At 38.3% G+C, this 14,359-nt stretch overlaps 1 protein-coding gene across 1 annotated transcript in view; it reads right to left on the bottom strand.

Moving 5' to 3' along the window:
• The window catches only part of RALGAPA2 (Ral GTPase activating protein, alpha subunit 2 (catalytic)), a 194,040-nt gene that overhangs the window by 51,811 nt on the left and 127,870 nt on the right, over positions 1–14,359 (bottom strand). The window contains 5 exon segments of the mRNA XM_009330132.1: positions 3,829–3,987; positions 11,501–11,656; positions 12,772–12,895; positions 13,904–13,975; positions 14,297–14,359. The exon segment at positions 14,297–14,359 is cut by the window's right edge and continues 41 nt beyond it. Coding sequence (XP_009328407.1) covers positions 3,829–3,987; positions 11,501–11,656; positions 12,772–12,895; positions 13,904–13,975; positions 14,297–14,359 — 574 coding nt within the window.

Genomic DNA, 14,359 nt, shown 5'->3' with positions numbered 1-14,359 from the left:
TCTAATTAGAAGTGGCAATGAATTACAGAAGAAATTTGGTTTTAATATAACATCTGCAAATGACAGCTGTCTTCACACAGTTATTTTGTCATTCCTTTACTTAAAATAATTACCCGCCCCCCAAAAAATAGATTAGTGTAAAATGTTTCCATAGAGGTTTTGCCCCTTTTTTTTTTTTTTTTAATTCTAGCATTACTATCTAGGCAGTTGAAAAGAAAGGTAACAGGAAGAAAATCTATGCCACCAAAGCGATAACGTTCTAGAGCATCAAGTTCTTCCTCTTTAAGCAATAACATTTCTAAGTGAAATTTTTAATGCATACTCTGTTCACAAGTATTGACAAAAGGAGAAAAAAATGTAAACTATATTTTTATCTAAGTACAAATAAGGAGGTTAAGTACATACTAGTATTAAAATTATACCAACATACAAGTACCAGATATTTAAAGTCAGATTAGCACTTGCATATGCTACTGTACAGGGGAATTCATTGTCAGGCTTTCTGACAAGCCATTTTTGCTTACAGGACTTTGTTTCACTGTTTCAAAACCACCTGGAGTGTAGCGAGTGTGGTAGATTTTCTTAACACAGTATTACAGTATTTATATACTTAAAATATAGACAAGGTGTGTATATTTTATACACCTTATATCTGTGTGCATATAAATACATACACATATAATATACATATGCTCACATTTAAAAAAAAAAATCTTTCAGTGGGCACTCTCCAGCAAATTTATCAAAAATACCTCCAATCTGTCTGACATTTTAAACCAAAAAGCTAAATAATTGTTTTCTCTGAAAGTTTAATAGTCAAACTCCAATAAATCATACTTTACTCTAAAACTCCTAAATTAGTTTTAGGAGTTTTTTTTAACCTTCTCCTAAATTAGAGAAGTAGGCTAATTCAAGCTGAACCCTAAAAACTGAGAGCTTTCTCCTTAGCATCCCCAAACTCTGACCCCACAGTGTAGAGGTAAGAGTGCAGTGGGTGCTCTTCGGAGTGACTTTCATGAAATTGGGAAACATGCTTTTTTCAAGCATGTTTCAAATAATCAAACAGATTATTTCAAGAACTGTGTCCTAGGCACATGTTTTGTCAAAAAGTACAGTTTTCACGACCCAAAGTTGGCATACACTGGCAGATGGAAAAAGAAAATAACGCAAAGGATGGAAGCGGCTTTGTATGAGAGCAACTGATTTTACATTACCGAAGAAAAGCAAGCGTAACCCACATGAAACCAGAACCAAGAGCAGTATTCGCCCAAATTGGTTCATAGCTTTTCGATGTGCGGGGCTAACCCTCTGGAGACCTGGAAAGGCGTCGCTGCCCTGCCTTACAGCAGCAGCAGAGCCAGCAGGCCTCACTGCTCCCCGGCAGGCTCGGGGTCCGCAGAGCCTGCTGCGCTATGAGGAGCACGCAACCGGACCATACGCCCGCGTGGACACAAAGCTTGGAATTATTAATTCCCGAGCAGATCTACCGGCCATGCCGAGGGTCATTAAAGTCAATGGAACTCGCATATCGTCAGCTTCCATCTGTACAGGGGGCTCTGCCTTAACGAGGAGTTTGAGGGGGGAGACCAACTGAATGCATAGGGAGATGGTCCCCGCTCAGTACGTTTCTGTAAGTTGGTATTAAATACCCATTTGAGGAAAACAGTGTTTTGAATGGTTACAAAAAATATATTACGCTTTGACAGAAATCAATTAAGAAAAAAAAAGTTAAGGGAAATATCCCCTTCCTTGAGTACTCCAAATGTCAATGCAAGTTATCCATGAAACAAAAATGAATATTCAGTCCATTGCAAACACCTGCTTCATTACAATTTCCAAGAAAAGAAAAATTATTTCTGTTGCACGCAGTAAAAGTAGGCAAGGTTAAATAAACCTTTTGAGCACAAAGACTTCCCCTCTATAGCAAGCAGCACTAGTTAAAAGAGTGGGGAATGGGTAAATTATTGTACCAAATGGCTGAGAATTAATCTCTGATGACTAGCTGCAATCTAACGAGGCATCTGTGTCCCAGGGAACCCACAGTATGTCCCTGGCGGTATGTGCAGTGTGTAGAGTCTGCCTGGCATTCTTTGTCCTCTTTTGCAGGCAGCTTTTCGTCTCATTGTTCAGAATATCCTCATGCATCTGTGACGCGTGGAATGCATTCACACTAACAGACTTACTATTGTCTTCTCTCAGAAGCTTTGTCGAGCAAAGACTGCATCACGGTTCCTGATAATTATATTGCTTAATTAATCAAGACAAAAAAAATTTGCAAATCATTGCCCGGTTGCCAAGCAGGGAGATAAAAAATGAAAACAATACAAGCTGAAGCAATATAACAAAAGTAACAGCTATCTGATCAGAAATTCTTATATAATGAAGCTATTAATGCTAAATCGGTTAATGTTAACATTGCTCCAGGTGTCTCTACTTAGATGCAAACAAAAAGGCTAACATTATGTATATAAAAGGCCAAATGTTGCCATGGATTCTGTAACCTGATAGAGAGGACAGCCTTTTCATTTGATTAGGGAATGCAATTTAAATACCAGGGACTGAAGCCAAACAACAGACATTTCTCTCTGCAAGCCTCTTTCATTCACCCTGGGGTCAGTAGCTGGTGAACAAAAGGTCAGCCACACTTGCCCTGGAAATGTCTGGATTAATTTTATTACATTGTAATGGTTTGTACTTTAAATGTAGGGATAACACTAAATTTCCAGTTAGCTATTATTCTTGCTGCCCGTTGGGTATTTTTGACTAATATGTAAGATGACATAGCTTTTCTCGATTGGTTCATAGAATTTTCAAGCATGTTCATAACGCTAAATTCTGATTTTCCTGATGGAACATTAAAAGCTAAAATTCCCAAGTAGTAAATTGCAGAGCTCAAAATCAAGTGTAGGAACCCCCCCCACTATTTCAACTTATAAAAAATTTTCAAGTTTGAAATGTCTACTGGCAAACCTCTGGTTGTTAATATATAATAGCTCTGTCATTCACAACTCAAAAAATATTGTATACAGCTGGTAAATATGTCATCTGATGCATGCATTTTTCCACAGCTGGTTATTCTTTTGGACAAATATTGTCCCTCATATAAGGGAAATGGTATTTATCACACCGATTACTTTCATGAAGTATATTTTATATACATTTTTGCATCCATAATGTACCAGACAAGCATTTATTAAAGTAGCTTTTTTATACATATGCACAGATGTACATACACACACCCCTGACATTTTGCAAATAAAAAAATCCATTATTTCCAAAAATGTCTAAAATGTGGTTGCATAACAATGATTTAAAGAGCAAATACTAAACCTCACATTGTTTGTTAGAAAGATATCCAATGCCTACATCATCCCATCGAATCAGACTATGATGACGGTCTCAAAAACATGTGAGGTTATGCACAGTACCATATGTACAACAGTGACCAAGCCTTATGGGGTGAACTAATAGCAAATGAGGAACTTAAATCTTTATTATTTTGCTTTTATTGCCTCACATTGGAAATTCACAATGATTTTAAGCATTGTTCTTTGTACATTAACTCCTATGGGTTGAGAATTCTGAAGTATTTCTTTAAGCGCTAAGCATGAATATGAAATTATTTACTAGCCATTTCGATTGCTATTAATAATTCTAGTTTTAAAATAAAAGCTCATTGCTCAGCATACTTTTAAACCCAGATGGACAGACTATATTTCATATTTGCTGGAAAGAAACCCCAAACTCTAAAACCCTGAGCTTTATGTAAGCACTGTCGGTCACTTGCATAACACATATGATAGATCCCATAAAGTAGTCAAAACATACCTCTGGTTTCTTCATTATCTCTATGAAAAACATGTGATTCTTCATTGGATAAATAACAATTAAAACATCTCCAAAATCTGTTGGTATAATGCCTCTGCGGTAGTTCCTGGTGTGTTCAGACCAGACGATGTGAACCTCATCATTTCCCAAGTGACGAAGCTGCAACAGCAAATTGGCTCTTTATTAATCAGAGTGATAACAACAGTTTATGAGGGGTCATGGCTTACAAATTGAATTACAATGCTCAATAGTAGAAATATTTCATTACAGAAAAAGTTAAAATATTGTTTTTCTCCAGTTGCTCATGAAAAGATCAGCTAAATAATTTGCTTCATTCAGAACGCATTGTCTGATGGCTTAATTAAGTAATTATCAAACTAGCCATTAGCACGATATGTAAATGTACATTACCTACAATAATTTAAGATGGAATTCTGAATTACTAGAAGAAAACATTAACCAACAGAACATCATATTCCAGCTCAAATAAGGTAGCTGTCACAGAAACATGAAATGCCTTGACTCGGGATGTCAAGAAACTTTCCATTATGAACCACTATTATTGAATTTATTATATTACAAATAGCTCCTTGCTGACTCTGTCTGGAGAGGACTTTTGTTTGAAAACGTAAGCAAAATATCTGGGCAATGTGAATTAGAGAAGAATGGGAAATACTGTGGGAGTTACCTTTTTATTTGAAGCACAGTTGCATAAAATATGGATAAAATTTAAACGTGACATACACAAAATGCATCTGAAAGCCTGTGTGTTTGCTTTGTTATTGGAGGAACTAGAGGTGATCTAACAGATGGCAAAAAGTATTTGGCAATCATGTACAAGCTACGCACAATAGTTTCAACTGTAAGCTTTAAAGTTAAAATTTAATCCACATGCAGAATGCCAGCCCAAAGCATAAAAAGAATTTAAGTCCCACTTAAAGCTTAAAAGACGCGCCCACCCCCACCCCCCAATTTGGTGCTAGTCCCTGGAACAATGTGCACAATAGACCTAACAAAGAAGCCAAAACGTAGCTCTGCCTTCTTCACTGTCTCTGTGCAGGGGGAAAAAAGGAGGGGGGGCGGGAGGAGGTAGTGATTTTCATTGGTAAATAACAACTAAGTAATCTCAACGCGCCTTGTATCAGCTTATATTGTACCACCGAATTTTCCCTCTTCAGAACCAGGTAGCGCCTTTAAAAGTAAAGACTTTCACTTCTACATACTGGGTGGCGAACTGTACCCTAGTTGGAAGAGAAACATGGCAAAAACATAATACATTATGAGAATCAAAAAGTTAAAACTATGAACTTTGCCTACAGTTTATACTCTAGCAGAGTAAAATAAAGCTAAGTTCATAGTGTGACTTAGATTCTCAGTTTATTTTAAATGAAACAGAAGATAAAGAGTTGTATTTTATTTACACCTACGAATAAAGGACATTTTTAGTTCGTTTGAAGAAAATACATACCACTTGTGTCTTATAAAAACATGGAAACATTAACAATACTATTACTAGAGCTTCTTACATGTACAAAAATCAGTACAAATTACTGTTCTCATGGTCATCCTGATGTCTGTGCATTCTCTTATACTTTCTTAATTGCTCAGTAAAAATAAAGCAACATCCAAGAAAATACTTATGTTGATAATACCACAGTGCAGACTGATACATACAAAACTAAGCAGTAATTTACATGTACGACAAAACCCGGATTTCACTTTCTGTGAACAGGTGCAGCTAGGTCACCTTAAAAGCGATGAAAAGCAAGATGTAAAGTTTAGTCTTAAAAAAAAAAAAATCTGTCTGGCTACAAGAATTTGTGCACAACAGGTTATACATACTGAGGATCTAAGTGTTTGGCAAGGCTATTCCGCACACAGCCGAAGCTGAGCTGTAATTTTCTGTGAAAGCTGAGTGAGGGAAGGACCCAGCTCACACCAGCTGTATTCAGAGCAGCCCAACGGCGATGTATTTGTAAGCAGTGCCCACAATTTATCAGGCTGAACCCAACGCATCCTGATAGTAGAGTGAGTTCTGGCACTAGCTTTGCAACACAGAGAAAGCCCACAACAGCAGTATTTAGCAACCTCTGCTTTAAAAAGCCCAACAAATAAATATGGAAACAGAATTCTGTAAGGCGATGCAACTGTCCAGTTGCACAGGGCAATTCACAAACACAGCTCTTTCTTCTACAAAAAAAACTGTGAAGAAAAGGCTCTGTACTGCCTTGCCTCCTATTGCTTTTGGAGTGATAAATAGCACATACCGCTGTAAACACAGTAATCAAAATACGTCCAAATACTGCTTAAGAGACCCTTTTTAAATCACAAGGAACTATTCTGATAATAATCAAGTACTTTTCATACTGAGGAATCCCAAAACACTTTGTACTTATATGACATCCAAGAGAACAAAATTCAGTAAACAGGAAGAAGTTAGATCAACCGAGGCTTGCTGTGCTTGTTTGAGACAGGAAGTGATGGCTACGAGCTCAAAAATCTTGCAGACGTCGTGTGATAATAAATTACTACCTTTGCTACAATCCTCATTGCATGCTAGTAACTCATTTTAAAGCTTGAGTTACTACCTGTCATTGTTTTGAAGTCATACATCCTTAATCATCGCCTTTATAAGGCATAATGTTAGAAATATAAATTGGTATTAATCAGAATATTTGTTCTTGAAAGATAATTTCATTGATAAAAAAACATTATAATAATCTTATCAGTGACAACAATCCAGCTGCTATTTTCCTGTATTGCTCATTCAAAATATAATCTGCGGGGTAGACTCAGTACCCTGAAGGACATAAGCAAGTATAAGCAAGACGATGCATTTGGAGCCAGAGTCCCATGCTATGCTCTCCATGCAGTTGGGGGGGCGGGCGCAAAAAATACATTAAAAAAATCCCAAAGCAGACAGGAAATAAGATACATATTAAAAAGCTAAAACAAAAAACAGACCAGCTCAACCACAAGTAGTCAGATTTTTTAAGTTTATTGCTGACTTGAACGATCTCTCTACAAATGTTCAGGGAAGGCAACTCTTGAAATGGCAATTGCTTCTCCTCTCCGAGTGAGCTGACAGTGCATGAATTTTAGCCTGCACATAAAAGCAGTTTCACTAACACGAACAAAATATATACATTCTCAGCTGCACACGCTCAAACACAGCCACGGCTTCATGTCTCAGCTACGCCAAGCATTCAGTGCCTGGAAGCTGGGTCAATGTATAGCTTCTGACGTGCGTCACGCCGTCGTTAGTCATATCTGGTCTGCATTTCCTCAGCCCTAATCTGGGCGTCAGAGCACAGCCGGCAGTTCCAGAAGCCGCGCAGCCAGCCTCCGTGCTGGGAGGCTCGCCGAGCACCACCGCTCCCCTTCGCTTGAGCAAATAGTTTTCAAGGCTCCCCGCTTCTGCTGGGCTGCACGCTGCCTGCCAGGCAACACGCCGCCGCTGACACTGGTCACGGTACACACCTAATGGCCTGACCTCCTTTCCCTGCTAATTGCATTACACAGCCAGCTGGCTCCAGAGAGGAGTCGTCTGTTTGACTGAAGAATTTCTGCTTTTGGGGAGGCATGGCTGCTACTTTTGCTAAGTAACAGTCGGGCCTGACATCCCCATTGTCTGGCTGACAGTGTACCCATCCTAAAATCTAAGTTTTATTTGTAAATTAACCAAGAAACTTCCTGCCAGAACAGTGCTGCCTGGAGACTGATAATGTGTGCCTTTCATTCCCTTTCACTCTTACTGTATCACTGCCAATTTGTTTTTCTGCTGCTCGCCAGCCCTAGGCTATAAAAGCCTTGTAAGACATAAGTGCAATTATAGTCCTGGAGTCAAATGAATTGGACAAATCCAATAGCACAGCTCTGTCCCCACTTTGCAAACCCCTACAGCAGTTAGATTAGCTGCTAAAAATCTAATCTAGCTCTGGCTAACAAATTTCTGCAGCGAAGGAGCAAGAGTTCAGTATGGGGTTGCAACCAGATTTCTGAATTGAAAAAGTTCTGCTATGACAATGGAGAAGATGGAATAAGTCACTCAAATTTTGCAGCTCATTTTTAAACCGTTAGGTACAATTTATGTAGAACAAGACAGGGGAAGGTAGGATGCTGTTACCATGATTGATTTTCATTCTTGCCACAAGACAGCCGGATAAAAAAAAAGTTTAGAACCAATGATGCTGAACCCTACAGCAGCAAAAGATATCAGATGAATTTTGATTATGCCCCTAGAAAAGATTTCTTTCAAGACTAAGACTTATTTGGAGAGGTTTTTTTCTCCCCCTCTGCTCCCCCCTCCCCCCCTGAATGAGCAATATAATGTGTCAGCATATATGTCAAATAAAGGAATACAAACTGCAAATTACAACTGTACTGCACAAAAATAAGGGGCCAAGTTCATCCTCAGTGGAAGTGCACTTATTCTTGTGAATTTATACCAGAAATGAATTTATCCTCTTGTGTTCGGTAAAAATAAAGAAACATAATAACATATTTAAGTAAAATTACTGCATCTGCTTAATTCCCCAGCCCACAGAATTTATGGCCTGCTGTACTACTTCCTTGGCCAGCAGGTGGTAAGACCTTCTGTTCAGCTCTGGAGCTTGCGAGCCAAGCACACTGATTGGTATTGAATTCTTTCTGCCTGTCTGCAGGCAAAATAAGCAGAGAAGAAACCACAGAAATGACAAAGATTTCAGAGATAAAGGGGACCTTAGATCCCACATAGTATCCATGCAACCCTATCTGATGGAAGCAGGGGCAAGGCAAGAAAAAAGTTGTGGCCCCCACTGCATCCTGATTGGCAACGTGATAAAAATTTTCTCCTCCCAGTAATACTGTCTTCTAACACCATATATAGTTCTATCGCAGCAATCATTACAATGAAGCAGGTACTGAATGACAGCATCGTAATCTGCCTTCCTCTCACACACTGCTATGAAAAAGAAGCACTAACGGAAAGAAGTAATAAATATAAAATAATCTTTTTAACCTGGACATACCACCCCAATAATCTCAGGTGAGGACCTAAGCCCAGCATGCACTAACTGCTCAGTGAGCAAGTGGAAGTATTAAAATACTTGTGATGACCTTGAGAGTTGCCACGATCTCGGAAGCAACATTGCATTTGATCACGACTCTGTTAACCAGGTATTGCAGAATTCACAAGCGTAGTATCAACAGGTGGGAGAAATAAATAAATTTTCCTCTTGTTCAAGAGTATGTTGCAGGCAGGCACGTGTTTCTTTTCAAGCACACATGCCAGTTGTGGTCTGCACGTGCAAAGGCTGCCAAAATCAACATGGGACTTCTGCGGACTGAGGAATTTTGTTGCTAAAGCATCAGTGTACTTGCCTTTATGTATTTCAGTATATGGCCTCCAGAGCTAAGGTTCACAAGTGAAATTTCAAGAAATTGACACTTTCAGGGTTATAAGAGTTCTTGCAGGATGTTTAATATTGTCTTTAGAAATGGTTTGGATATAAACTCATGCTCAAAACACTGGTTTCAAATGCAGGCTAGTTCTTCCATCAGCTTTTTCAAAGAATTAGAGAACTATCAATCTTCCAGAAATTTCACAGTGCTTCTGAAATGCATCTTGCCTCCACTCTTAGCTGCAGTTTTGTAAAATTTGTTAAGAAGTCTATGCTAATTTGCACAGAAATACATGATTGCTTACAAAAGAGCTGTCACAAATTACACGAAACTTCTGCGAGGAAGCATGGAACCATGGAAGATTATATGTTAAAAAAGACCTCTGGAAGTCATCTGGCCCAACCCACCGCTTACAGCAGGGCCAGCTCCCAAGGTCCATTAGGTTGCTCAGAGCTTTGTCCTTCTTTACAGGAATAAACAGTTTGATCCCTGCAGGGTTCCATTCCTATAGCAGATTTAAGTTTTTTTTTTTAAAGTCTTAAAGCAATTATTTTGCAGTATTTTCTGTGGGTAATATGTACTGGAGCTGGCCTTGTTTCCTAGCACTTCAAGACTTGGAGGCTGGCAACTACTAAATGCTTTTACTTTTTCTTTCTCACGAAGAAGAAATTCTCTTAAAGCAAACATAGGGAAGACAATTAAATAGAATAAATAGACTCTCTTAATGTCTGTGTTAATCCCTAACATGGGTGGGAATTAGGAGAATTAGTAAAATAGACTGTTTGCAATTAAAACCCATTTTTCCTCTTGTGGTAGCTCTGTCAGACTGTGCTGTCTGCTCTCCTGGGTGATGTATTACTCAACAGCTAGATGCTATTTCACTGCTTTTGCTATGCTTCCATAAAATCCAGGAGCTATGACTTGCAAGGGAAGATTAGACTAAACGACCACAATTTGTGTAGGAAAAATAAGACTGGGAAAGACATGGTAGCAGTTCTCAAACATGAATAAGTCCGCTGCAAAATGATCTGTTCTCCAATATCCATGCGGAATAGGGTAAGAATGGCCTTAAATTTAAGCAAAGTAGATGCTACAAGCAATTTTCTTATGGTACAAGAAGCGGAGCATAGGAATACATTGCCTAGGGAAACTGTAAAGCATTCATCACTGGAGTTTTTAACTAGCAGCTAGATAAATACTGGCCAGGAACAATAAAAATACAGATAGTCCTACCTTGGTAAAGCGATAGAGACTATACAGCCTCTTAATATGTAGCACAGCCCTACTTCTCTATCCTAAAGCAGTCAGGTTACATTTTTTTTCCATAGCCATGTAAATCCACTAATGCGAAGATAGTAAGTTGCATACATAAAGAGAAACATGTGATTTTCTTGACTTTTTTTTTTTAATGACAGATATCACAATACAAAAGAAAGGGTCTAGCTTTACCATTAAATGCTGGGCAAGTTCTCAGGGTGGGTAATCAGAAATTCCACCTTTTTATTTCAAGGAAAAGCACATGTTATTTTGAAACTAACTGGACAACAAATACAATCACCCAGTGACATATTTATAGATAATTTTCAGAGCACAATAGTATCACATGGTAGACTGGATAGCTGTAGTAGCATTATTAACACACATTAACAACCTACATAGGACAAGTTGCCAATCCTAATTAAAAAGGCAAAGATTTGGTATGCACCTAAAACCTTCTCTGACTCTAAGCAGCAGTTGGCAAGCACCATAATCTCAAATCACTCCTTGTTAGGAAAGACAAATAATTAAGTACTGATACCAACAAAATTTTGGGCTGGGGTCTGGCCATCTTTGAAGCAGAGTCTGCTTGTCAGAATTGTGAATAACTGGATAATGGCTTTAAATATCAGCTGGCTGCTTTTGGTACTATGCTTGTCACTTCTCTTTCACTTCTTTTCTTTTCTGTTACACGCTGGATGATTCATCTGTAAGGTTTTATTATGCTGCATTTGGTTGTTTTGTTCTACCAAACTACAACAGTTTTGGCAGGCAGACAACATACAAATGAAATTATTGCTAATATTATTACTAATGGTGGTATTTGAGGCTACCATGGAAATGTTAATTGTGTTTCACCATCCAGAATTTAGATGCCATTTAATTCAGATAATCTAGCTGCAGAGCACCATGTGGCACAGCAAAGATGGCCTGCTAGGACCAGTTAGCACAATCTGTTTTCAGTTTAAACTTTAATTTAAGCGCTTGAAGACTACAGACAACATTTTGAAATCCACAGCAAATTATTTACCTTTTTGGTCAGTGAATCATCCGAATCTGATGGCATTCTTGTAGACACGTGAAAAATTATTTCCACAGTAGAGGTAGCGTAATAGGGTGCCGTTTGTCCCGTGCTGCCATTGCGCTGAAGGCCGCCCATAAACCCACCGTGTGTTGAAAGATCAACCTGATTGATTGAAAGTCATAATTACAGGAAATATGAAAAGACTGACGAATAATCAGTATTTATTTATATATCAAGACTTGGTGAATTTACCACTCTAGAATTCTGTAGCCATCCCAGAGAAAGAGAAGTCCTCCCCTACGAGTTTGTGATCTTTGCATTAGATCTATTTCCCATTCCTGTATTTGACATTTACTAAAAGTAAACATCTTTTAACTAGGTACTAAGTCATTATCTATACAGCTATTTTACCTTCCCTTCCAGCAAACAACAGCAAGGAAGCAAAAGCATTCTGTCATGCGCAGCTGCTCTAAGGGCTATGCATGGCTTAGCAAGCCCACTCAAAAGCATACACAGCAAGAAATAAAGTGCAGAGAAAACATAAACAAGCAGAGTAACTGAAAGGAAATTGAAGATTTCTACAAAAAGAAAAACCTTAGAAGAAATTATTCTAGAAGATTATTCAGAAGAAATGCCCCTCTGAAGACAAGCCTGTGTCCAAAAGCTTGTTTGTTTTCCCAACTGCATCAGTCTAACTGAGGATGCTACCTCTCCCTGTAGATCTTATGTCACTTAAATCCTTAAACAGGAAATGCAGCTACTATATATTTCCAAAAAACGTAAACGTTCATGTCATTTAGGTTACTGACACCCCATTTCAACAATGCAAACTAAAACCAAACGTTTTCGTCCTTCGTAAAGCAGTCATGTGGTTGGGTAAGCGGTCTGACCATGTGAAGAGCTAAAAGGAGCTAAAATTAAGGTAAAATTATGCTATAGCTCTTAATGATGCAGAAAGAAGTGTCCACTGCAGCACCACCTGTCCATCAGAAACAGGAAGGATGTGTTCATCCAGAAGTAGCATGTGGATTTACAGAATTCTGCTAAAAAGGTGATCTTTTAAATACTGCAAAATATTAGAGTGGGTTTTTTGGGTTGGGTTTGGTTTTTTTTTGGGGGGGGGGGGGGGGGGGGGGGTGAGAATTGTGGGGGGGGGGGGGTTTGAGAATTAGAAAATATGCAGTTTGTTTTTCATTTACGTATTTTAACCAGCTTACATTGATTTTTGTAGGTCTTCAGATCAAGTATGTTAGCTTGCCTAAATTTATGACTATTACCTCCCAGCCCAGTCCAGCAACAAAGTCTTCATATGCCTGGCTTCCCCTTGCATTGGACAGTATTGAACATTTGTCCTCCTGTCCTTCTGCAATGTAAAACACTGCAATCTTGTGAGTTTCACGGCTGTAATTAGATATAAAAAGAAACGAAAGTTAAAGAAGATTTAGCTCAAAATTATTTTAGATCACCTGCACTCAAAAGCTATGAACAGGTGACCACGTTTAACTCTACATGTCTATTTCCTTTATGCACACAAATACATCACTCAATTTCAGTTGCAGAAACATATTTTCACCAACTTTTTCCCCACGACCACGCTGCAGAGACACCACAGTTCAGAGAGTCGAGCTGAGTCTATTCCTTCCGTGCATCAGCAAAAGAATTGATGACCAAGTTCCAATTACAGGGTTAATGGCTTACATCTGTGCAACCTTGCTGAAGACAGTAAGATTGCACAGGTGTTAATGGGAGCATAATTTGACCTACAGAATTTTAATTATAGGGTGATGAGATACAAGAAAGAAAAAAAAACATTGACTTTCAGATCCTGGGCTGAGTTTTACAAGGCTGACAGTGACAGTTGGCTTCTTTGAAAACAAGCTGAGTGGATTTGGTATGAAAATTGTTGGGATACAAGAAAATCGGAAGTCTGTAATGCTGTGGATGTTTTTCAAATAGCTGTATGTCAAGTAATGAAAAAGAAAACAGAACATTCAGAACTCTGTTCTGCCACTACCTGGCTGTAGAGTAGCTGTATGGAGATTACCCCTTAAAATACCGCTCTTGACACAGGGATCAGCCTGCAGAAAATAGTCCTTCGTTTGAGTTGAGCCAAGGTCACAAAAAAATTTTGGAACTTCTTCCCTCCCCTCCCCGCTAAAGAAAAGAGGAAATAAGTTGTTGCGTCTTATTATTTGCTACTGATTTTGAATTCTATGTGTATAGTACCAGTGAAAATAGCTTGTCCATTCAGGCTACAGAACTCTTTAGAAACAAGCAATCCATTTTTCATACAAATATTTGTATTGCTAGCACATGCAATTTTAATGAATTTTTGGTTTCGGTGACATACTTATTCTTTCTTTGGAAATGCTAACCTTATCAATGGTGTGTTTACTAAACATTACCTACCATTGGCGGGAATCCAGATTTTTCAGTTCTCGCAGTAATTTTGAATTTTTCTTAAGAAGATGAAAGCTTTTTCTATAAATATATAAAAAAAAGATTTGAAGGAAAATGCAACACAGTACAGACACAGGATTTTCTCATTCAAACACCTAAGAGAAAGGAATCAAATTAGCATGATTCAAATGATTTATTATTATTAGTATTATTATTATAATAAACAATCTGCAGATGTCTGTTTAAAATAATCACTGAGGCAGGTATATGTATACATTCAAAAGTATGCTCTGACTTGCACCCAGCTATATAGTTCTTCCTTTCTTAAGTGTGTACATGTTTGGGGGTAGAAGTGAGAAGAGTAAGGGTACTGTAAACATGTTCTGGATCCTCTCTTCCTACCTTCTATCCCAGGAGTTCATTCCCAAGTCATTTAGCAACAGCAGACAGAAATAAAAGGACGCT

The sequence above is a fragment of the Pygoscelis adeliae genome, unplaced genomic scaffold (assembly GCF_000699105.1).
Source record: "Pygoscelis adeliae isolate BGI_AS28 unplaced genomic scaffold, ASM69910v1 Scaffold188, whole genome shotgun sequence".
Lineage (NCBI taxonomy): Eukaryota > Metazoa > Chordata > Aves > Sphenisciformes > Spheniscidae > Pygoscelis > Pygoscelis adeliae.
This window is presented reverse-complemented; position numbering and strand designations above follow the sequence as displayed.